This window comes from Bufo gargarizans, chromosome 2 (genome assembly GCF_014858855.1).
Source record: "Bufo gargarizans isolate SCDJY-AF-19 chromosome 2, ASM1485885v1, whole genome shotgun sequence".
Classification (NCBI taxonomy): Eukaryota; Metazoa; Chordata; class Amphibia; order Anura; family Bufonidae; genus Bufo; species Bufo gargarizans.
In genome coordinates this window covers 505,558,173-505,580,579 of record NC_058081.1, presented here as the reverse complement: position 1 = coordinate 505,580,579, position 22,407 = coordinate 505,558,173, and the positions used below count along the sequence as shown (strand labels likewise).

The 22,407-nt window shown below is 43.7% G+C and overlaps 1 protein-coding gene across 1 annotated transcript in view; it reads right to left on the bottom strand.

Moving 5' to 3' along the window:
- The window catches only part of POLR3B (RNA polymerase III subunit B), a 127,561-nt gene that overhangs the window by 102,272 nt on the left and 2,882 nt on the right, over positions 1-22,407 (bottom strand). Inside the window, exons 4-9 of the mRNA XM_044277931.1 lie at positions 21,173-21,237; positions 19,714-19,789; positions 19,516-19,616; positions 17,713-17,804; positions 12,479-12,596; positions 8,045-8,153 (exon numbers count right to left, since the gene is read on the bottom strand). Coding sequence (XP_044133866.1) covers positions 8,045-8,153; positions 12,479-12,596; positions 17,713-17,804; positions 19,516-19,616; positions 19,714-19,789; positions 21,173-21,237 — 561 coding nt within the window. The remainder of the gene's footprint in view (positions 1-8,044; positions 8,154-12,478; positions 12,597-17,712; positions 17,805-19,515; positions 19,617-19,713; positions 19,790-21,172; positions 21,238-22,407) is intronic.

The following is a 22,407-nucleotide window of genomic DNA, read 5'->3' as shown; positions in this document are numbered from 1 at the left end:
TGTACGGCAGTGCTGGTACTAGGTCCAGGGAGGGCTGCGCTGCTGGTCTATGCCTCACCACGTAATCCGACAGCGCCAGCCCCACTCTGCTGCTCTTGAAGCGGATCCTGCGCAACCTGCGGTCTAGCGACACGGGGCCGGGTACGCCTGGTGCTATCAGGGACCTCAGCCTCCTCGTCCGAACTTTGGGGCAGAGAGCCACTGCTTTCTAAAGGTTCGTATTCTGACCCGCTGGATTCATCAGATGAGGGTTCCCATTCCTCATCCGACTGGGTCAGAAGCCTGTAGGCCTCTTCAGAAGAATACCCCCTGTTTGACATTTGGGCAACTAAATTTAGGGGCATTCCCTGAGACTACCCAAGAAAAAAAGCAAGCCTGTCTTACAAAGGGGAGGCTAGCGAAGTACCGGAGGCCGCTGCGGTTGATAAAAAATATAACTGATTTTTTTATCGCCGCAGCGCGTGTAAAGTGAATGTGCAGTGATCAAAAAAATATATATTTTTGTCACTGCGGTGGGGCGGGTGTGGGCGAACGCACATGTGGGCGACCGATCAGGCCTGATCGGGCAAACACTGCGTTTTGGGTGGAGGGCGAACTAAAGTGACACTAATACTATTATAGATCTGACCGTGATCAGTTTTGATCACTTCCAGATACTATAAAAGTACAAATGCTGATTAGCGATACGCTAATCAGCGAATCAGTGACTGCGGTGCGGTGGGCACTAACCGATCCCTAAACTACCTAATCAAGGGGCCTAAACTATCCTAAAACCTAACGGTCAATACCAGTGAAAAAAAAAGTGACAGTTTGCACTGATCACTTTTTTCCTTTCACTAGTGATTGACAGGGGCGATCAAAGGGGTGATCAAAGGGTTAATTGGGGTGCAGGGGAGTGATCTGGGGCTAGTGTGTGGTGTTTGGTGTACTCACTGTGAAGCCTGCTCCTCTGCTGGATCCAACCGACGAAAAGGACCAGCAGAGGAGCAGGGCAGCCATATAACAGATCATATTTACTAATATGATCTGTTATCGGGCACTTGATTGTTTTTTTAAAAAATCATCAGCTTGCCAGCCGCGATCATTGGCTGGCAAGCTGATGACGCGACCCCCCTTGACGAAATGCCGGCCCGAACTGCGCATGCGCGGGCCGGCAAAGCGCATCATCTCGCGTCTCGCGAGATGACGCGTATATGCGTGACTCTGCGCAGCGCTGCCGCCTCCGGACTGCACATCTGCGTTAGGCGGTCCGGAGGCGGTTAAAGGGAGTCTGTCACCACATTTGAGCATATTAGACTGATCAAATAGCGTTATATGTGCCACCGAGGACTTAAAAACGGTACCTTTGTTGTATCTAATGGAGTTTTCTTTCAGCCAAAAAAGAACTTTTAAAATTCTGTAAATGCGCCCTCTCAAGTGCCCAGGGCGGCATCTCAATCGTTCGAGATAAGAAAACTCCATTAGATACAACAAAAGGTACAGTTTTTAAGTTCTCGGTGGCACATATAACGCTATTTGATCAGTCTAATATGCTCAAATGTGGTGACAGACTCCCTTTAAAAAAAAAAAAAAAAAAAAAAAAAAAAAGGTAATTTTTACAATATTTAGACATAAAAAACCTATACATATGTGGTATCCACGGGCGTAGCTATAGGGGGTGCAGAGGTAGCAGTCGCTACCGGGCCCAGGAGCCTGAGGGACCCAAAGACCCTTGCGGTGCACAAGAAGACACCGGTATTATAGAAAGTGCATGCTGGTCAAGTTACACCTCTGGCTGGAGGGAAGGGGTAAGGGGGGGGGGGGGGGTGTAGTGTGCTGTTTCAATTTTTGCCTCAGGCAGCAGAAACGCTATGTGCTTCCCTGCCCCTGGCCACAAAGCACTGAGGGAATGGGGGCCCAAGCTGAACTCTTGCACTGGGGCCCATGAGCCTTTAGCTACGCCCCTGGTGGTATCGTTGTAATTGTACTGACCCAGAGAATAAAGGGCACAGGTCAGATTTGCCGCAAAGGGAACGCCCTAGGAACAAAACCCGTAAAACTGTGGAGAAATTGTGGGTTGTTTCCAATTCCACTCCATTTGGAAATTTGTTCCTGCTTACCACTACATTATATGCCACAATATAAATAAGTCCTCATATGAATACATGAATGAAAAAAAAAGTTCTGAAGGAAAAATGAAAACGCTAAATCTTATTGAATCACCTCAAATGATATAATCATACACTCCTCCTTGCTAAAAACACTCCTTAAAGAGGACCCTGTGTAATGACAATTCTGGAGCATCTAGTCTTAGGTCTTTACATTGTGCTATTCCTGTGTTATTCCAACTAGAAGTTTATTAATGACTTGCCAGTAGTCTGCAATAAAAGTCCATCTGGGTGTTATCACTTATGGGGCGCGTGTCTCTGCACAGTCTGAAACTATCCAATCAGTGAGTGTCAAACTGTGCAGGGACACACCCCCAAGTGAGAACACCCATCTGGACCTTTATAGCAAACTCTTAGCAATGTATTCATGACTTCTAGCAGGAATAATAAAGGAATGGTACAACAGAGTCCTAAGAATAGATGCTCTATGGGGAATACAAGTAGTTACTAAAACAGACCTGTCAGGAGGATTTTGGTCAGATCCAATGTAGAACCTGTATTGTGTTCCCGTACCCTCAAACTGCTGAAAAATATTTAGTGAGACCTGGTCAGAAAACCCTTTTGGTACTTTCACACTAGCGTTTTTGTTTTCCGGTATAGAGTTCCGACACAGGAGCTCAATACCGGACAAAAACTGAACAGTTTTACCCTAATGCATTCTGAATGGAGAGTAATCCGTTCAGGATGCATCAGTTCAGTCCCTTTTACATACATCTTTTGGACGGAGAAAATACCGCAGCATGCCGCAGTTTTATCTCCGGCCAAAAATGCTGAACAGTTGCCGGAATGCATTCATTTATATTGAAGTGTATTAGTGCTGGATCCAGCATTAAATGTTCCGGCAAAACGGATCCGGGCTTTTCGGTCTGCGCATGCAAAAAAAAAAAAAAAAAAAAAGAAAGTATACTGGATCCATTTTTCCGGATGACACCGGAGAGACTGATCCGGTATTGCAATGTATTTGTCAGATGGATCTGCATCCGGATCCGTCTGACAAATGCCATCAGTTTCCGTCCGGATTGCCTGATCCGGGAGGCAGTTCTAGCGACGGAACTGCCTGCCGGAATCCTCTGCCTCAAGTGTGAAAGTACCCTTAGGCAATTCTGTGGTTGTAATTTTCGGTTTTTCTCATGGGAGACTCAGGAAGCTTAAGATTCCCCACCTTTAAAAGGCACTAATTACATAATCAGCATCCTTTACACTGCTGAGTGTAATTTGGTGGTGGTGGTAGTGGTCTGTGTGTGGGGAGGGGAGTTTACAAGCTGATAATTCCCCTTTAATTTAGTAGCTTGTTTGTTGCTTTACACTACAGCTCTGCTTGTTCATTCCGGCTGCTGAGCATTTTCCATTACAATAACAGGATGAATATATACTACAAAGGAACTAAAACTAGGGCTGTGTCGGAGTCAAAGCTAGTTTTGGGTGAAGTCAGCAGAAATGTACTGACTCCAGCTTAAAAAAAAAAAAAAATTATTAATATTGTGTAATGAATTTATTAACTTTCATATAAATTTAGAAAAGTTAGAAATGTTAATCACAAATATATATGTTCTATCAAAGTCCCTTTTTTTTTTATTTATAATAAATAAGTCATAAGCAGCAGGGTGTTCTAATGGTGATAGAAAATTAGCTCTCTCCTTGCCTGTGTTCTCCCCTGTCCTTATTCTAGTTATAAGCAGGATGTCCTAGTGGTGATAGGTAATCAGTTCTCACCTCTTCCGTGTTTTTCCCTGTCCTTATACTAGTGATAAGAAGGGTGTTCTAGTGGTGATAGAAAAATCACTTCTCACCTCTCCAGTTCTTATACTACAACCCTGATCAAAAGTTTAAGACCACTTGAAAAATGGCAAAAAATCCTATTTTACATTGTTGGATCTTAACAAGGTTCCAAGTAGAGCTTCAACATGCAACAAGAAGAATGAGAGTGAGACAAAACATTTTTTGAGCATTCAATTAATTGAAAATAACGATTAAACTGAAACAGGCTGTTTTTCAGCTGATCCAAATTTTAGGACCACGTGCCTTTAAAAGGCCAAATCTGTGCAAAGATGTGGATTCATTGTCATTTTCTGTCAGGTAGTCACACGTTGTGATGTCAAAGGCAAAAAAACTCTCCCTTTTTGAACGTGGTCGGGTTGTTGAACTGCATAAGCAGGGTCTCTCACAGCGCGCCATCGCTGCTGAGGTGGGACGCAGTAAGACAGTCATTTGGAATTTCTTAAATGATCCTGAGGGTTATGGAACAAAAAAGTCAAGTGGAAGACCCATAAAAATTTCATCAGCACTGAGCCGGAGGATCCAATTGGCTGTCCGTCAAGACACTGGACGATCCTCGATGTACACATTTTCTCAAAGAGGCCGCAGCGGCGCTGTGAGTACGGGCAGGAGTGCATATTGCAGCTCCTGCCAGTGCTCCGTGGACTATTACTAACTCTTGGCATGGCACATGTGGTACCCTGTACTATGCCTGGATTAGCTGAGCGGAGTACAGGCAACAGCAGCAATGTGCACTCCTGCCCGTACTCACAGCGCTGCTGCTGCCCATTCATAAAATGTACTCCGTACATCGCTGACAGCTCAGCGGTGTACAAAGGTACAGAGGACAGAGTTTTAAGCGCACCAGGGAATGGTGAGCTTTAGGTAGGAAAACAAATAAAAAGAGTAGTAAAAATAGAAAATTCATGAATAAAGTATATTAAAAGATAGTTTTATTAGGGAGCACATATGAAAAGTTTAGATAAAGGTTTAGTTGCTCTTTAAGTTCTAAGTAGCCTGATGACTTAAATGATAGTATGAAAAAGACTAATGTTACCATTCTACCACAGTAAATGAGTTGGTAAATTATGGGCCATTTATGAAGACGTCAGAGCTGCAGTGTGATGAATTGCAAGAGTCAGAACAGCCCTGACTAAAACGCAAGACGAGTATCTGGTATCTGCCTCACTGCGAGTACATAATGACTCCATTATAATGAGGCTGGAGGTCCAGTTTAAAATCCCAATTAGTTTTTAATTGAGAAACGAGTTTAGTATAAAAAGGCACTTGGCAGTGATATTAAATGCAGAACACAATGGTATCGTATTTGTTGCAGGAAATTCAGCACACGCACAAATCTATGTATATGGCAAGAGACATTCTGACCGAGCACACATTACAGCATATGCACAGTCCCTGAATACCAATGACTAAAAATGCCACACTCCCTGATGTGGAAATGAGACTGATGGCCTTTTTGAATTGGCCACATGGTGGCAGTATTGCACCAATATTGACACTGAGCAAGTTGTACGTGATCTGCGAGTACGGTGGGGGTGTCCTTAGTTTCAGAAAGGATGCCAAAATACCTTGTTCAACAGCATCCAATCATCCAGTTAAAACCATACTTTGGACATGGAACTACCACTTTAGTATTATGGGATTTGTCCACAGTTTTAGGTTAGTTCTGGAGAAACAGTAGCACACATGTCTTATTGCATGCACTTATATAGAACTACTATATTCCACAGCACTTTAGAGATATTAGCATCACTCTGTCCCTAATGGGGCTCACAATCTAAGTTCTCTATCATATGTCTTTGGAGTGTGGGAGGAAACCGGAGAACCTGGAGGAAACCCACGCAAACACGGGGAGAACATACAAACTCCATGCAGATGGTGACCATAGTCGGATTTGAAACCAGAACCCCAGCGCTGCAAGGCACCAGTGCTAACCATCCCTAGCTGCCCCTAGGTCTTTAGTTTATTTTCCTGCATGACTTAAAGGGGTTTTCCAAGATTTTCATACTGATGACCTATCCTAAAGATCTGATCGGTGGGGGACAGACAACCATAACTGCTTGAGAAGGCACCGGTGCTCGCAGTAGCACTGTGGCTTTCTCTCAGCTTTTCCTAGGCCAGTGACGACACGTTCATCAGTCACGTGGCCTAGGAGCAGTTCAGCCCATTGAACTGAAAGAGGCTGAGCCCGATACTAAGCATTGCCATGAGCGCTCTGCTTGGGGAGCGGGGAGAAGGTTGCAGCGCTCACTGGAGCACCGATGCCTTCTCAAACAGCTGATTGGTGGGGGGGCCGGATGTCGAACCTCCACCGATCAGATACTGATAACTATCCCTTGGATAGGTCATCAGTATAAAAATCCCGAACAACACTTTTAACACAAAGACCTTTATACCCTACAATCTACATTCATTAATGGCTCAAATTATCTATATTCCCTGGCTTTTCTCCTTGAGACTTTTATGGAAAAACCATTGGGACAAGTCATAAAATACTGATTAGTCTGTTCTGTCTACTAGGACCTGTAATAGATCCCGAGCACTTGGTCCTCCATTATTAAAGTAAAGGGAAGAAAGAGCAGAGTGACAGTCTCCCATAGACTTCACTATACAGTAATCATGTATGCACTACCTTCCTATTTTGATCAAGGGAGCATGCAGCCCCATTCTTGTAGTTGTACAGGGGCCCTAGAAAGTGCTATATATGTGTCTTAAGAGAAAATCATTTTAAGTGGTCTACATAAGAGTTCTAGTCTGAGTTTCCACCATAAATTTGGATAGGAGGATACGTCTGCAGAGATGAGGGCTGATCGTCACTGTTTGGGGACAATTCTGGGCAGCAGATCGACGTTTAGACAGGACAATCTGCTGGACAGGAATGATAATTCTTGATACCAGCAGAACGACACAATCACCCGATGAAGAAACGTTTGCGAACCGCCACCTATTACGCTGGCAGATTATTGGGTACAAGCATTTATACAAACGCTAATCCCTGATAATCAGCCTGAATATCACTCCACGTAAAAGGACCTTTAGGGCTGATTCACCAGACTGTGTTCTGTCCAGGGAACATGGTCAATGTTTCAGAAGCATCTCCCAAGACTGATCGCTGCTCCCCTGACCCGAACTGACCGCATCATAGTGATTTATGATACAGCTAGTTCCTATCTGATGGCAGATCTATTGTACTGTACTCATGAGTACAGTACAATAGACCTACAATTAAAAAGAAACTAACTGTATCATAAATCACTTTCTCCCCATTGAAAGCACATCCATGCTCTGGCGAACTAAGGGTGGGGTTGCTAAGCAGAACATTCCTAATAGATGAGGATTGGAGAGGTGCCATAAATGTTCTTTAAAGGGCATTTTTTATAAGGAATCTACTTTTTCAAAATCATCACTGGTCTCTTAACAGTATATACATTCAAAGTGTAAGGCGAGTTAAACCTTTGCCATCAGTGTATTAAGAGACCAGTCACATTGTTATACAGTATCACTGCCATTTTTACAGATGCACTGCTATATTAAACTTCTAATGCTACTTACACAGTCGCGTTTGGTGCGGATCAGTCATGGATCTGCACAAACGCTTCCGTTCAGATAATACAACCGTCTGCATCCGTTCAGAACAGATCCGTTTGTATTGTCTTCTATAGCCAAGACGGATCAGTCTTGAACACCATTGAAAGTCAATGGAGGACGGATCCATTTGTATCGTGCCAGATTGCGTCAGTGAAAACGGATCCGTCCCCATTGACTTACATTGTGTCTCAGGACGGATCCGTTTGCCTCTGCATCGTCAGGCGGACATCAAAATGCTGCAAGCAGCGTTTTCCTGTCCGCCTCCAGAGCGGAATGGAGGCAGAACGGAGGCAAACTGATGCATTCTGAACGGATCCTTATCTATTCAGAATGCATTAGGGCTGAAACTGATCCATTTTGGACCGCTTGTGAGAGCCCTGAACGGATCTCACAAATGGAAAGCCAAAACGCCAGTGTGAAAGTAGACTAACTTGTAATGTATTATTATCCCCATTTGAATATGATGCTATATACATCCTTATTAATGGGAACATGTTTGCACTTTTATTATATGCAGTGGCTACTGAACCCACCTTGAAGATAATGGCGATAGGAATATCTTCTGACAATGTATTGTGCTTTAAATAGAATCTCCCCTGTTTCATAACCAAGTTGGTTCTGCTTTTCTTCTCATGGGTAGAGCTGCACGAGAGATAAGAAATGAGATGAAAATGTGACCATTTTGGCTGTTAAAAAAGAAGAAAGGTAGTGCAAAATAGACAATCCTGTAATCGATCTCAATAGGTAGGTACCATAGAAGTAGCAGGATGGAGAGGATACAAATCTCGATTTGCTCAAGACTAGTGGTCAGCATTAACCGCTGTAACCAAGGGGTTACACCGCCCGTATTAAGTTACGTCCAGTGCTGGCAGATACTGCAGTAACAGCCAGACCCTGCCCTGATCAGGAAAGTACAGCTCCTGTGCTCACCCTATCACTGTGCCGTACATAGTTACATAGTTAGAACTGTTGAAAAAAAGACATAAGGCCACCAGGTTCATGTACAGTGAAATACAGGAACACCTTGCTCCCTGCATTGTGAGTGCACAGAGCAAGTTGGTAAGGGGTTAAAATAATCTAGAATCATATGTGAGGCCATCTAACAGCTAAAGCTTAGCCGAAACAGGGTCATGCAACAGGACTTTCAATTATAGTTATTCAGACTATTATAAACGGAGGTGTACGATACTCACATTGCATTAACCCCTTCACGCAACATCACGTACATGTACGTGGGGGAATGTGGTGCCTCACCGCATCCCCACGTGCATGTACGTGATCGGCTTCACTGTCAGCGCAGGGACCTGAGCGCTGAAGATTCAGTGAAGCCGGCGTGCTGGGGTTGCTAGGCAACCCTAGAAGCCGGAAGGAGTTGTATTAGACCCCTGACCCGCCCACGATCGCTGTGATTGGTCCAATACTGCAGAGGGACCAATCGCAGCGCATCGGGGCAGGTAAGGGGGGTTAGGGAGGGACTGTGTGCCTCTCCTTCTCTGATCGTCCCCATTCCTGTCAGGGAAGCGATCAGAGAAGGAGTGTGACAATCTGATGTACCTATCACATGTATACTAGTCATGGAGCACTGCTACTTAGCACTCCATGACTAGTATACTCGTCATGGCATAAAACTGTCACCATGTCTGCAGACATGGTGACAGCGCTGAGTGCCGGCTGTTACACACAGCCAGGCACTCAGGCTCAATGCCGAGGGGGGTCCTGTGACCCCCGTATCGGCGATCGGGTAGTTTCGGCACCCCCCCCATCGGCGATCGCTTTATGTAGTTTCTGATCCCTGCGGTCCCTGACCGCAGGGATCAGAAACCTAAAAATTGCCCCAAATCGATTTTTTTTTACCCCCCCTGCACCCCTGAATTCCATTTATGTGGCGGGGTGCAGGGGGCGGTTTGTGGGCGGTGCGGGGCCGGTGCGGGGCGGTGTGGCAGTTGCGGGAGGCGGGCGGTGCGGCAGGCGGGATCGCGATCCCCCGCCCGCCTCCCATTATAATCATCGTTGGCTTCTAGTGGGTATACCAGGGTGCCAGCACATTGCTGGCACCCTGGTATAAACGGCTGACATCGGTGATGCGATGTCAGCCGTTTAACCCTTTCCATACCGCGGTCCGTACGGACCGCGGTATGGAAAAGGTTAACAGCTCAGGGAGCTCCCTCCCTCTCCCATCGGAGGGCTGCTGTACCTTTGCAGCCCCCTGATGGAGAGGGAGAGAGCTCCCAGACAGCCCCCCCAGAGCCCCGTCCTTACCCTTCCCCGTCTGCGCAGTTCTGAACATAACTGAGCAGACGGGGAAGGTTCCCATGGCAACAGGACGCCTCTCAGGCGTCCTGCTGTCCATGGTGCTGAACAGATCTATGCTGAAAGCATAGATCTGTTCAGTGTAAGTAAAATATAGTACAGTGCAATATATATTGTACTGTACTGTATTATACAGACATCAGACCCACTGGATCTTCAAGAACCAAGTGGGTCTGGGTCAAAAAAAAAAGTGAAAAAAGTAAAAAAAAAGTAAAAATCAAAACACACATTTATCACTGATTAAACATGAGAAAAATAAAATTCCCTACACATGTTTGGTATCGCCGCGTCCGTATCGATCTATAAAACGGTCATGTTACTTTTCCCGAACGGTGAACGCCATAAAAATAAAAAACTATGATGAAATTGAAATTTTGCCCACCTTACTTCCCCAAAAAAGATAATAAAAGTGATCAAAAAAGTCGCATGTACTCCAAAATTGTAAAAATCAAACCGTCATCTCATCCCGCAAAAAATGAGACCCTACTTAAGATAATCGCCCAAAAACTGAAAAAACTATGGCTCTTAGACTATGGAAACACTAAAACATCATTTTTTTTGTTTCAAAAATGAAATCATTGTGTAAAACTTATATAAATAAAAAAAGTATACATATTAGGTAATCGCCGCGTCCGTATCGACCGGCTCTATAAAAATATCACATGACCTAACCCCTCAGGTGACCACCGTAAAAAAATAAAAATAAAAACGGTGTAGAAAAATCAATTTTTTGTCATCTTACGTCACAAAAAGTGTAATAGCAAGCGATCAAAAAGTCATATGCACCCCAACATAGTGCCAATCAAACCGTCATCTCATCTCGCAAAAAATGAGACCCTTCTTAAGATAATCGCCCCAAAACTGTAAAAACTATGGCTCTTAGACTATGGAGAAACGAAAAAAAAAAATTGTTTTAAAAATGAAATCATTGTATAAAACTTACATAAATAAAAAAAATGTATACATATTAGGTATCGCCGCGTCCGTGACAACCTGCTCTATAAAATTACCACATGATCTAACCTGTCAGATGAATGTTGTAAATAACAATAAAAAAAACAATGCCAAAAAAGCTATTTCTTGTTACCTTGCCGCACAAAAAGTGTAATATAGAGCAACCAAAAATCATATGTACCCTAAACTAGTACCAACAAAACTGCCACCCTATCCCGTAGTTTCTAAAATGGGGTCACTTTTTTGGAGTTTCTACATCAGGGGGCTTCAAATGGGACATGGTGTCAAAAAAACTGTCCAGCAAAATCTGGCTTCCAAAAACCACACGGCGCACCTTTCACTCTACGCCCCGCTGTGTGCCCGTACAGTAGTTTACGGCCACATATGGGGCGTTTCTGTAAACAGCAGAGTCAGGGCAATAAAGATAAAGTCTTGTTTGGCTGTTAACCCTTGCTTTGTTAGTGGAAAAAATGGGTTAAAATTGAAAATTAGGCAAAAAAATGAAATTCTCAAATTTCATCCCCATTTGCCAATAACTCCTGTGCAACACCTAAAGGGTTAACAAAGTTTGTAAAATCAGTTTTGAATACCTTGAGGGGTGTAGTTTATAAAATAGGGTCATTTTTGGGTGGTTTCTATTATGTAAGCCTCACAAAGTGACTTCAGACCTGTAGTGGTCCCTAAAAATTGGATTTCTGAAAAATTTCAAGATTTGCTTCTAAACTTCTAAGCCTTGTAACATCCCCAAAAAATAAAATATCATTCCCAAAATAATTCAAACATGAAGTACACATATGGGGAATGTAAAGTCATCACAATTTTTGGGGGTATTACTATGTATTACAGAAGTAGAGAAACTGAAACTTTGAAATTTGCAAATTTTTCCAAATTTGGGGTAAATTTAGTATTTTTTTATGCAAAAAAAATTAATTTTGGGACTTAATTTTTCCAGTGTCATGAAGTACAATATGTGACGAAAAAACAATCTCAGAACGGCCTGGATAAGTCAAAGTGTTTTAACGTTATCAGCACTTAAAGTGACACTGGTCAGATTTGCAAAAAATGACCTGGTCCTTAAGGTGAAATAAGGCTGTGTCTTGAAGGGGTTAAAGGGGTGTCCCAACTGTACAAGCCATGACCACATGTTTACTGAAGGGTATTGAACTTCGCTGAGGACTTGAGGACTCCCCTCTATTAACTAGAACTAAGTGCCACCAAGTATTTCACAGTCAGCAAATCATCTGAATGGTCACTATCTCTATAGATAAAAGTATGTGGCTACCTGCAGCTTCTCACATTGTTAATTGCTGGTCGCAGGAGGAGGGGTCCAACTGATGGTCCAATCAGCTCTCTGAAGGGGCCACAGCTCAATTGCAAGGGCTGAATCCCCTTCAATCTTTACTTGTACGGCATTGTAGCGTCGGTGCAGGGTAATTACAGCTTCATCTCTCATTGAAGAGAATAGGACAAAAAGCTGTAACTACACTAGTAGGTAAACGCTAGAAGGGATGCAGAGCTCACACATGCACTCCAACCCCTTCAAACAGCTGATCGGTGGGGTTGCTGGTAGTTGGACCCCTACCAATCTGATATTGATGACCTATCCTGAGGATAGGTGAACAGTATCATAAAACTGGACAACCCCTTTAAGTAAGGACACAGGAAACAGTCAAGGTGTCTTTACAGAATTTCTTGAACCACACCTTGTAACCGAGGCGCCCACAGTTCCCTTCCTGTCAGCCTCCACAATAATCCTGTTTTTTGACAGCTGTTCCTGAATCAAGATTACTTTTTCAGCTCCTTTCACAATGAAGTAACCACCTGTAAAAAATAAAAAAATAAAGACTGATTTGAAAAACAAATATCCATCATATTGCAAGTCACAGTCAAAAGCCACATGAGGTCTGAACAGTAGTATAACCTAGCCTAGTAATCCTCCACCATAAGGCCTCTTTCACACGTCCAAGACCATGATGACATCCGCGGTTCATCCGTAAACATGTCTGTGTCTGTTTGTGTCCTCTGTGTGTGATCCATATTCCACGGCCACCGCTAGGCTGAAAATTAATTTCCAGAGCATATCCTAGAAGCGATCCATGAAAATAATGGATGACATCTGCTGTCTCTGTGGCTTTCACAGACCCCTAGACTATAGCTAGGGATGAGCGAATAGACTTCGGATGCTTCATCCGAAGTCGATTCACATAAAAGTTCCTTATAATACTGTACGGAGCAGGAGTTCAGTTTCAAGGTTTTTTACAGTAATAATTCGTTCACAAAGTTATTACACGAAGTATCGCGAGACTTCGCAAAGTAATAACTTTGGCTCATCAAAGCCAATACATTCTAATCATGTACGGAGCTCCCGCTCCGTACAGTATTACAACGTTTTAGGCGAATCGATTTCGAATGAAGCATCCAGTCGATTCGCTCATCCCAAACTATAACTTGTGTGAGGGATCCGTAATCATACAAACGAGAGCACATTAAAGTCAATGGGTACATGAGCGGTCCATGGAGACCACGTGTTCGAAATTCACAGAGGTGAAAAAAAAAAAAAAAAAAAAAAAAAAGGAGGCCTACCATTAAAAGCAAGGAGGCGAGGGGGGAAAAAAGGCAGGAGAAATCTCTGATGTGTAGTTCTTGTGCCTACATTAGAAACTATTGGATTGAAGTATTAACCACAATTAACATACAATTGCAATACAATATACCTTTAAAGGGCTTTTACGAGACTTTTTTTTTTTACCGATCACCTATCCTCTAGATAGACCCCCACGATACAGACGTCCTAACACCAGGGACTCTTGCCGATCAGCTGTTTGAGAAGGCACCGGCACTCACAGTATCACCATACCTTTCTCTCAGCTAACCAAACAGAGCCGTACTTTGTATAGTGGCTGTGCTAGGTATTTCGTTCAGCCCCATTCACTTCAATGGTGGAGAGCTGCGCCTAGCCCATGTGACCTATAAACATGATGCCACGGCCCTAGGCAAAGCTGCGAGCGCTGGCGTCTTCTCAAACAGCTGACTGGTGGAGATCCCAGGCGTCGGACCCCCACTGATCAGACACCGACCAATTAAAAAAAAATCTTGGAAAACCCTTTTAACCCCTTAAGGACTCAGCCCTATTTCACCTTAAGGACTTGGCCATTTTTTGCAAATCTGACCAGTGTCCCTTTAAGTGCTCATAACTTTAAAACACTTTGACTTATCCAGGCCATTCTGAGATTGTTTTTTCGTCACATATTGTACTTCATGACACTGGTAAAATGAAGTCAAAAAAATTATTTTTTTTGCATAAAAAAATACCTAATTTACAAAAAATTTGGAAAAATTTGCAAATTTCAAAGTTTCAGTTTCTCTACTTCTGTAATACATAGTAATACCCCCAAAAATTGTGATGACTTTACATTCCCCATATGTCTACTTCAGGTTGGAATTATTTTGGGAATGATATTTTATTTTTTGGGGATGTTACAAGGTTTAGAACTTTAGAAGCAAATATTGAAATTTTTCAGAAATTTACAAAAACCCAATTTTTAGGGACCACTACAGCTCTGAAGTCACTTTGCGAGGCTTACATAATAGAAACCACCCAAAAATGACCCCATTCTATAAACTACACCCCTCAAGGTATTCAAAACTGATTTTACAAACTTTGTTAACCCTTTAGGTGTTGCACAAGAGTTATTGGCAAATGGGGATGAAATTTGAGAATTTCATTTTTTTGCCTAATTTTCCATTTTAACCCATTTTTTCCACTAACAAAGCAAGGGTTAACAGCCAAACAAGACTGTATCTTTATTGCCCTGACTCTGCCGTTTACAGAAACACCCCATATGTGGCCGTAAACTACTGTACGGCCACACAGCAGAGCGTAGAGTGAAAGGTGTGCCGTTTGGTTTTTGGAAGCCAAATTTTGCTGGACTGGTTTTTTGACACCATGTCCCATTTGAAGCCCCCTGATGCACCCCTAGAGTAGAAACTCCATAAAAGTGACCCTATCTAAGAAACTACACCCCTCAAGGTATTCAAAACTGATTTTAAAAACTTTGTTAACCCTTTAGGTGTTGCACAAGATATAATGGAAAATAGAGATACAATTTCAAAATTTCACTTTTTGGGCAGATTTTCCATTTTAATATATTTTTTCAAGTAACAAAGCAAGGGTTAACAGCCAAACAAAACTCATTATTTATGGCCCTAATTCTGTAGTTTACAGAAACACCCCATATGTGGTCGTAAACTGCTGTACGGGCACACGGCAGGGCGCAGAAGGAAAGGAATGCCATACGGTTTTTGGAAGGCAGATTTTGCTGGACTGGTTTTTTTACACCATGTCCCATTTGAAGCCCCCTGATGCACCCCTAGAGTAGAAACTCCAAAAAAGTGACCCCATTTTAGAAACTACGGGATAAGGTGGCAGTTTTCTTGGTACTAGTTTAGGGTACATATGATTTTTGGTTGCTCTATATTACACTTTTTGTGCGGCAAGGTAACAAGAAATAGCTTTTTTGGCACCGTTTTTTTTTTGTTGCTATTTACAACATTCATCTGAAAGGTTAGATCATGTGGTAATTTTATAGAGCAGGTTCTCACGGACGCGGCGATACCTAATATGTATACTTTTTTTTTATTTATGTAAGTTTTACACAATGATTTCATTGTTAAAACAAAAAAAGTTTTAGTTTCTCCATAGTCTAAGAGCCATAGTTTTTTCAGTTTTTGGGCGATTATCTTATGTAGGGTCTCATTTTTTGCGGGATGAGATGGCTGTCTTATTGGCACTATTTTGGGGTGCATATGAATTTTTGATCGCTTGCTATTGCACTTTTTGTGACGTAAGATGACAAAAAATTGCTTTTTTTAAACCGTTTTTATTTTTATTTTTTTACGGTGGTCACCTGAGGGGTTAACTCATGTGATATTTTTATAGAGCCGGTCGATACGGACGAGGAGATACCTAATATGTATACTTTTTTTTATTTATGTAAGTTTTACACAATGATTTAATTTTTGAAACAAAAAAAATGATGTTTTAGTGTTTCCATAGTCTAAGAGCCATAGTTTTTTCAGTTTTTGGGCGATAATCTTGGGTAGGGTCTCATTTTTTGCGGGATGAGATGCCGGTTTGATTGGCACTATTTTGGCGTACATGCAACTTTTTTGATCACTTTTATTACCTTTTTTGGGAAGTAAGGTGGGCAAAATTTAAATTTTCTCATAGTTTTTATTTTTTTATTTTTATGGCGTTCACCGTGCGGGGAAAGTAACATGACCGTTTTATAGATCAGGTCGTTACGGACGCGGCGATACCAAACATGTGTAGGGAATTTTATTTTTTTCATTTTTAATTAGTGATAAATGTGTTTTTTGATTTTCACTTTTTTTTCACTTTTTCTTACTTTTTTTTTGACCCAGACCCACTTGGTTCTTGAAGATCCAGTGGGTCTGGTGTCTGCATAATACAGTACAGAACCTATATATGTTTCTGTACTGTATTTTACTTACACTGAACAGATCTATGCTTTCAGCACAGATCTGTTCAGCACCATGGACAGCAGGACGCCTGAGCAGGCGTCCTGTTGCCATGGGAACCTTCCCCGTCTGCCACAACTTCGCAGACGGGGAAGGGTAAGGACTGGGGCTTCGGGGGGCTGTCTGGGGGCTCTCTCCCTCTCCCATCGGGGGGCTGCAAAGGCACAGCAGCCCCCCGATGGGAGAGGGAGGGAGCCGCATCTTACTGTTAACTCTTTCCATACAGCGGTCCGTACGGACCGCTGTATGGAAAGGGTTAAACAGCTGACATCCATTTACAGATGTCAGCCGTTTATACCAGGGTGCCAGCAATGTGCTGGCACCCTGGTATACCCACTAGAAGCCAACGATTATTCGGCGGGAGGCGGGCGGGGGATCGCGATCCCGCCTGCCGCACCGCCCGCCTCCCGCACCGCCCACACCGCCCGCAACACCCCCCCTGCACCTCCCACCAGGCTAAAATCATGCAGGGGTGCAGGGGGGGTGATCACTATAGATTTGTGCCACACTAAAGTTTCTGATCGCCGCGATCAGAACCAGCAGAAATAGCAACAAACCGCAGGTCTGAATTGACCTGCGGTTTGCTGCGATCGCCGATACGGGGGGGTCACATGACCCCCCCAGGCGTTGTGACAGGATGCCGGCTGAATGATTTCAGCCGGCATCCTGTGCGGATTAACCCCTGGGGCGCCACAATCTCAATTTAAACTCATGACGTACCGGTACGTCATGGGTCCTTAAGGACTCGGGAAACATGCCGTACCGGTACGTCATGGGTCCCTAAGGGGTTAAATCCGGTGATCTGCATCTTGGAGACAAACCTGGACTTGTAACTACAACCCTGCATTGTAGGAAATCTATACCAAGACTTCTTTTCCTCGCCAGACTTCTCATGTATATGTTTTATACATGTATATTATATGTAACATATGAGAAATAGTCTTCTACAAGTACAATATAACCATCAACCAATTCAATGAAGAGCCAGGCACATCAGCTTGTCAGTAGTACTGCGGTGTATCCTCCTTCACTGAACAGAGCTCAGCCGAACTACCAAGCTCAGAAGCATGTACACACTGGTCCAGGGAGTATGCTTTACCGAGGCCCTTTTATACTAATTATTGGTGGTAGCCCAGTAGTCAGGAAAACAAAACACCAATTATGCGATATTGATCATGTACTACGGCAGGGTAGCCTTCGACACTCCAGTTGTTGTGAAACTCCAACTCCCAGCATGCATACTTCCTGTGCTCTTCATAGAACTCCCATAGAAATAAATGGAGCATGCTGGGAGTTGTAGTTTCACAACAGCTGAAACTATGGCGACTAAATTTTTTAAAATAGTGTCCAACATATAATTGTTATAAGCTCTATACAATGCACTTTTATTACGCACCAGGGTCCAGCGGGCACTCATTTAGTTTTGCAAATTCAGCTGGAGTCTTGCCCATAAGGACACAGTTAGAACTTCGCAGCATGATTGGCATTCTGTGAAGAGAAAAGTTCATTACTACCATAGAGAAAAGCTACAAAATGAAGGGGTTGTGCAGCCAGTACATCCCTGCCGATCAGCTGTTGAAGAGAAGGTGGCGCTCGTACAAGTAAGGCTACTTTCACACTAGCGTTCGGCTGTCCGCTCGTGAGCTCCGTTTGAAGGGGCTCACGAGCGGAGCAGAACGCTTCCGTCCAGCCCTGATGCAGTCTGAATGGATGCGGATCCGCTCAGACTGCATCAGTCTGGCGGCGTTCAGCCTCCGCTCCGCTCGCCTCCGCACGGACAGGCGGACAGCTGAACGCTGCAAGCAGCGTTCAGCTGTCCGCCTGGCCGTGCGGATCCGTCCAGACTTACAATGTAAGTCAATGGGAACGGATCCGCTTGAAGATGACACCATATGGCTCAATCTTCAAGCGGATCCGTCCCCCATTGACTTTACATTGAAAGTCTGAACGGATCCACTCAGGCTACTTTCGCACTTAGAAATTCTTCTATGTTATTAATGCAGACGGATCCGTACTGAACGGAGCCTCCGTCTGCATTAATATGATCGGATCCGTTCAGAACGGATCCGATCAAGCGCAAGTGTGAAAGTAGCCTAATGCTTCCTCTTCAAGATTACACTGCGAGTCGTGCCGGTAGTCGGACCCCAGTTATTGATATCAATATATACCGCCACATACGTCACAGTACACTAGGAAGAAAAGCGATGCCGGAATCACTGAAGAGGAGAGGGTGTACTGTGACGTATGCGGAGCAGGAAGCTTGGAATCCACTCCAGACCTTTTCTCTACTTAAGGTGGCAGATTTTACTGCAGAAATTTCTGTGACTGAAAATCTGTTGTTCCATTCAGCTTTAAGGGGCTTTCTGCCTAAACATCCCCATTCGGGTGGATGGAAAATTATTTTCAGTCACAGAAAGTCCTGCAACATTCCTGCTGCATGTGAAGACACCCTAATTTGTCAAAAATAACAAGGTAAACAGGTTACGGTCAGACCAAATGAAATGGTTAATCGATCAACAGTCCAATTAGGCCCGATTCACACGGCCATGCTGGGTCTGGCCCGTGTCGCGGCCGAACTGATTGCAGCTCCCCTGCCTGAACTAACTACATCATAGTGGTTTATGATAGACAGTTCCTATCTGATTGAAGATCTATTGTACTGTACTCCCATCAACGACTGACACATGGGCCGTGTTTCCCAGACTGAGCCTGGTCGTGTCAATCAAGCCTTACTTTTTAACTTGTGAACATGTAGGGACTACATAAAATATGTCTGTGATCCCTAAACTTTAAAGATGCCTGTAGACCAGGGTTCAGCAACCTTCAGCTGTTGTGAAACTACAACTCCCAGCATGAACACTTGCTCTGCTATGGAAGTTCTGAGAACAGAAGAGAATAGAGCATACTGGGAGTTGTATTTTCACAACAGCTGGAGTGCCGCAGTTTTTTTTTTTGCTAACTCATGCAGAGATTCCTGAAAAACGCCATACATGCTAAGTTTTCTCAAACACGCCAAACACAAATGCAATGCAAATACCACCAAGCAAAACATGCTTGTATTAAATTTCATACTTCACTAGACCTCAACACGGCTGTGCCGCTTGGTTGTGCCATGATCCTTTGCAGAGCTGCACACAAAATGGCTTCTTCTGGTCCCTATTTCTGGAAATACTATCGCCAGACATAAAACAGGCCTTACCTGCCAATAGGTAAAGCATTGCGGATAATCCTTTGGCTGCCTCTTGTGTATTCAATATCAACTGTGATTGGTGCAGAGTAGGTCATGTCTCGAAGCCGACACTAAAAAAATAAAATAATAAAAGTACAAGTTAGAAACTGATGCTCACACAGTCAATGTCAGACCGGACCACGCGACACTAACAACTGATGCATTTACCTCATGTGGAGATACGGGTCTGGTTACATTGAAGCTCTCTTCAACATCTGGAACACCCACATAAATATTGAGGTACCTGAAAAGCGATTATTAAAGGGGAAACATTTAATACAGATGAAATGTGACCGGTTTCAGAAAAAAAAAAAAAAAAAAACGGACAACAGATGGGATCCTCCTGCAAATAAAACACTGACTAAGCCTTCTGTACCTGACAGATCTAGCACTGCCGCTAGTTTCCCTAGCTGCAGCGGTGATGTTACATCAACAACATGCGACAGCTGCAGCCAATACCTGACCTCTCCAGTACACTGCTGAGGCCAGCAACTGGCCTCAGCAGTCAAGTGTTGTTCATGTCACATCAACGCTAGCAGCTAGGTAAACAGTGCCTGTGCTGGATCTGTCAGGTAAGTAAAGCTTACTTCTTTTTCGAAAGAGGTTCTCTCTCTGAAACCAGAGAAACCCTTTTAAAAAGAAAAAAAATGGAAAAGCTTATACTGTCATTAAACTGTATTTAGGTACCCGTGTACCCCTTACTGTGTGTGTGGCAGCTACTTCTTAGTACCTCCTCTTAACCCTATAGTTTCATCAATCCACCCCTGCTGACGAGTTGGCACTGCTCAGTCATTGCAGTCTGCCGTGTGAGATCAGAGCGGATGCCTAAACCTGGCCCAGATGGCAGATGTTTTAGAGACAGAAGGATTGGGCAGCTGGATTTCAACATGCCCAATCTTTTTGTAGTTTTGTACTCCAGCGGTGCCTGGAACAGGCTTATTCCCCACTCAGAAAACATGCATTCTCAGCCAAGCACGGATGTGTATGGGGAGGGTTGGGAGAGACAGCTGTTGACTGAGCATTTAGTCAGCCAACAGCTATCACAAATGTATGGCTAGCATTAGAGGAGGTTCTACCGACAGACCCTGACTACAGAAGAGACTTTTTTTGTAGTCAGGATAGGTCATCAGTAGGTAATCAGTGGGGTCCAACACCAAGGAGCCCCACCAATCAGCAGTTTTGGATGGTAGTGCCGCTGCCTTCTCTCAGCTTTCCCTAGGCCAGCGACGACACGTTCATTAGTCACATGGTCTAGGCGCAGCTCAGGGCCATAAAAGTGAACAGGGCTGAGCGCAATACCAAGCACAGCCACTGTACAATGTACAGCGCTGTGCTTGAGGAGCAGGGAGAAGGTCGCGACGCTCACTGGAGCACAGGTGCCTTCTCGAAAAGCTGATCGGTGTGGGTCCCGGGTGTTGAACCTCCACTGATTAGATACTGATGACCTATACAGAGGATAGATTATCAGTATTTAAGTCGCAGAAAACCCCTTTAAATCCCTTCTGCAAGAAGCAACTGTCCATGAGCCCAGTCAGAGCCAGCATCTAACAATATCTGAAACAAGCGTAAAATCTGTCTACATGACCCCCATCTGCAATGCTACTTGTGGTACAAACATCAGACTTACTTTAAATACCACATCGGGTCTGCATCACTTGTCACCTTTTCATTGGCTTTCATTATTTTTTTAATCTGATACAAAAAATAAAAGAAGTCATTACAAAATGAGCTATGGTCTCTCCAGGGGGAAATTTCCCAAGCTAAATGTGCGAGATTATTAAGAATAAAGGTCACCGCCACCAAAAGTCACATCAACACAGATAAAGAAATTTATCAAACTGGTGTTCAGTAGAACTGGCTTAGTTGCCCATAGCAACCAATCAGATTCCACCTTTAATTTTTGACAGCTCCTTTGGAAAATGAAAGGTGGAATCTGATTAGTTGCTATGGGCAACTAAGCCAGGATCCTGATCCGTCTGACAAATGCATTAAAAAGCTGGATCCGTCTCTACTGTGTCATCCGGAAAAACGAATCCGCCATTTTTTTCACATTTCACATGCCGGATCTGTTTTGCCGGAACACTCAGGGCGGGCATTAATGCATGTCAATGGGAAAAAATTATAGGATCCTAGCAAGTGTTCCGGAATTTTGGACGGAGATAAAACTGCAGCATGCTGCGGTATTATCTCCATCCTGAAAAGGCAAAAAGACTGAGCTGACCACATCCTGATGCATCCTGAACGGATTGCTCTCCATTCAGAAAGCATCAGGATAAAACTGATCAGTTCTTTTCCGGTATTGAGCCCCTAGGACGGAACTCTATGCCGGAAAAGAATAACGCTAGTGTGAAAGTACCCTAAGTTTAAAGGAAGTCTATCAGCAGTTTTGATCTCAGATTTGCTGACAGCACTATATAGGTGATGGGCAAAGCGGTGTAAACATACCGTATGCGACTGTCCTGATAGGTCGAATGACTGATTAATCCAAGTTTTAATCCTTCTAGCATGTGAGCACAAGTTCCCAGGAGGGGTTCCTTTATGTGCACAGGCCTAGGCTCTCTGCAGTGACTTCACTTTGCCCTGAATAACAGCTTTGGCATAGGGCGCTTTCACACGACCGTAGTGTTTTTTGGTCCGCAAATTGCGGATCAGCAAAACACGGATACCGGCCTGTGTGCGTACCGCAATCTGTGGATAGCACAAGACCGTCACCATCATAGAAAATGCCTATTCTTGTCCACAATTGCGGACAAAAATAAGACATGCTCTATATTTTTTGCGGGGCCACGGAATGGAAGTGCGGATGCGGACAGCACACGGTGTGCCCTCTGCATCTTTTGATGCCCCATTGAAATAAATGGG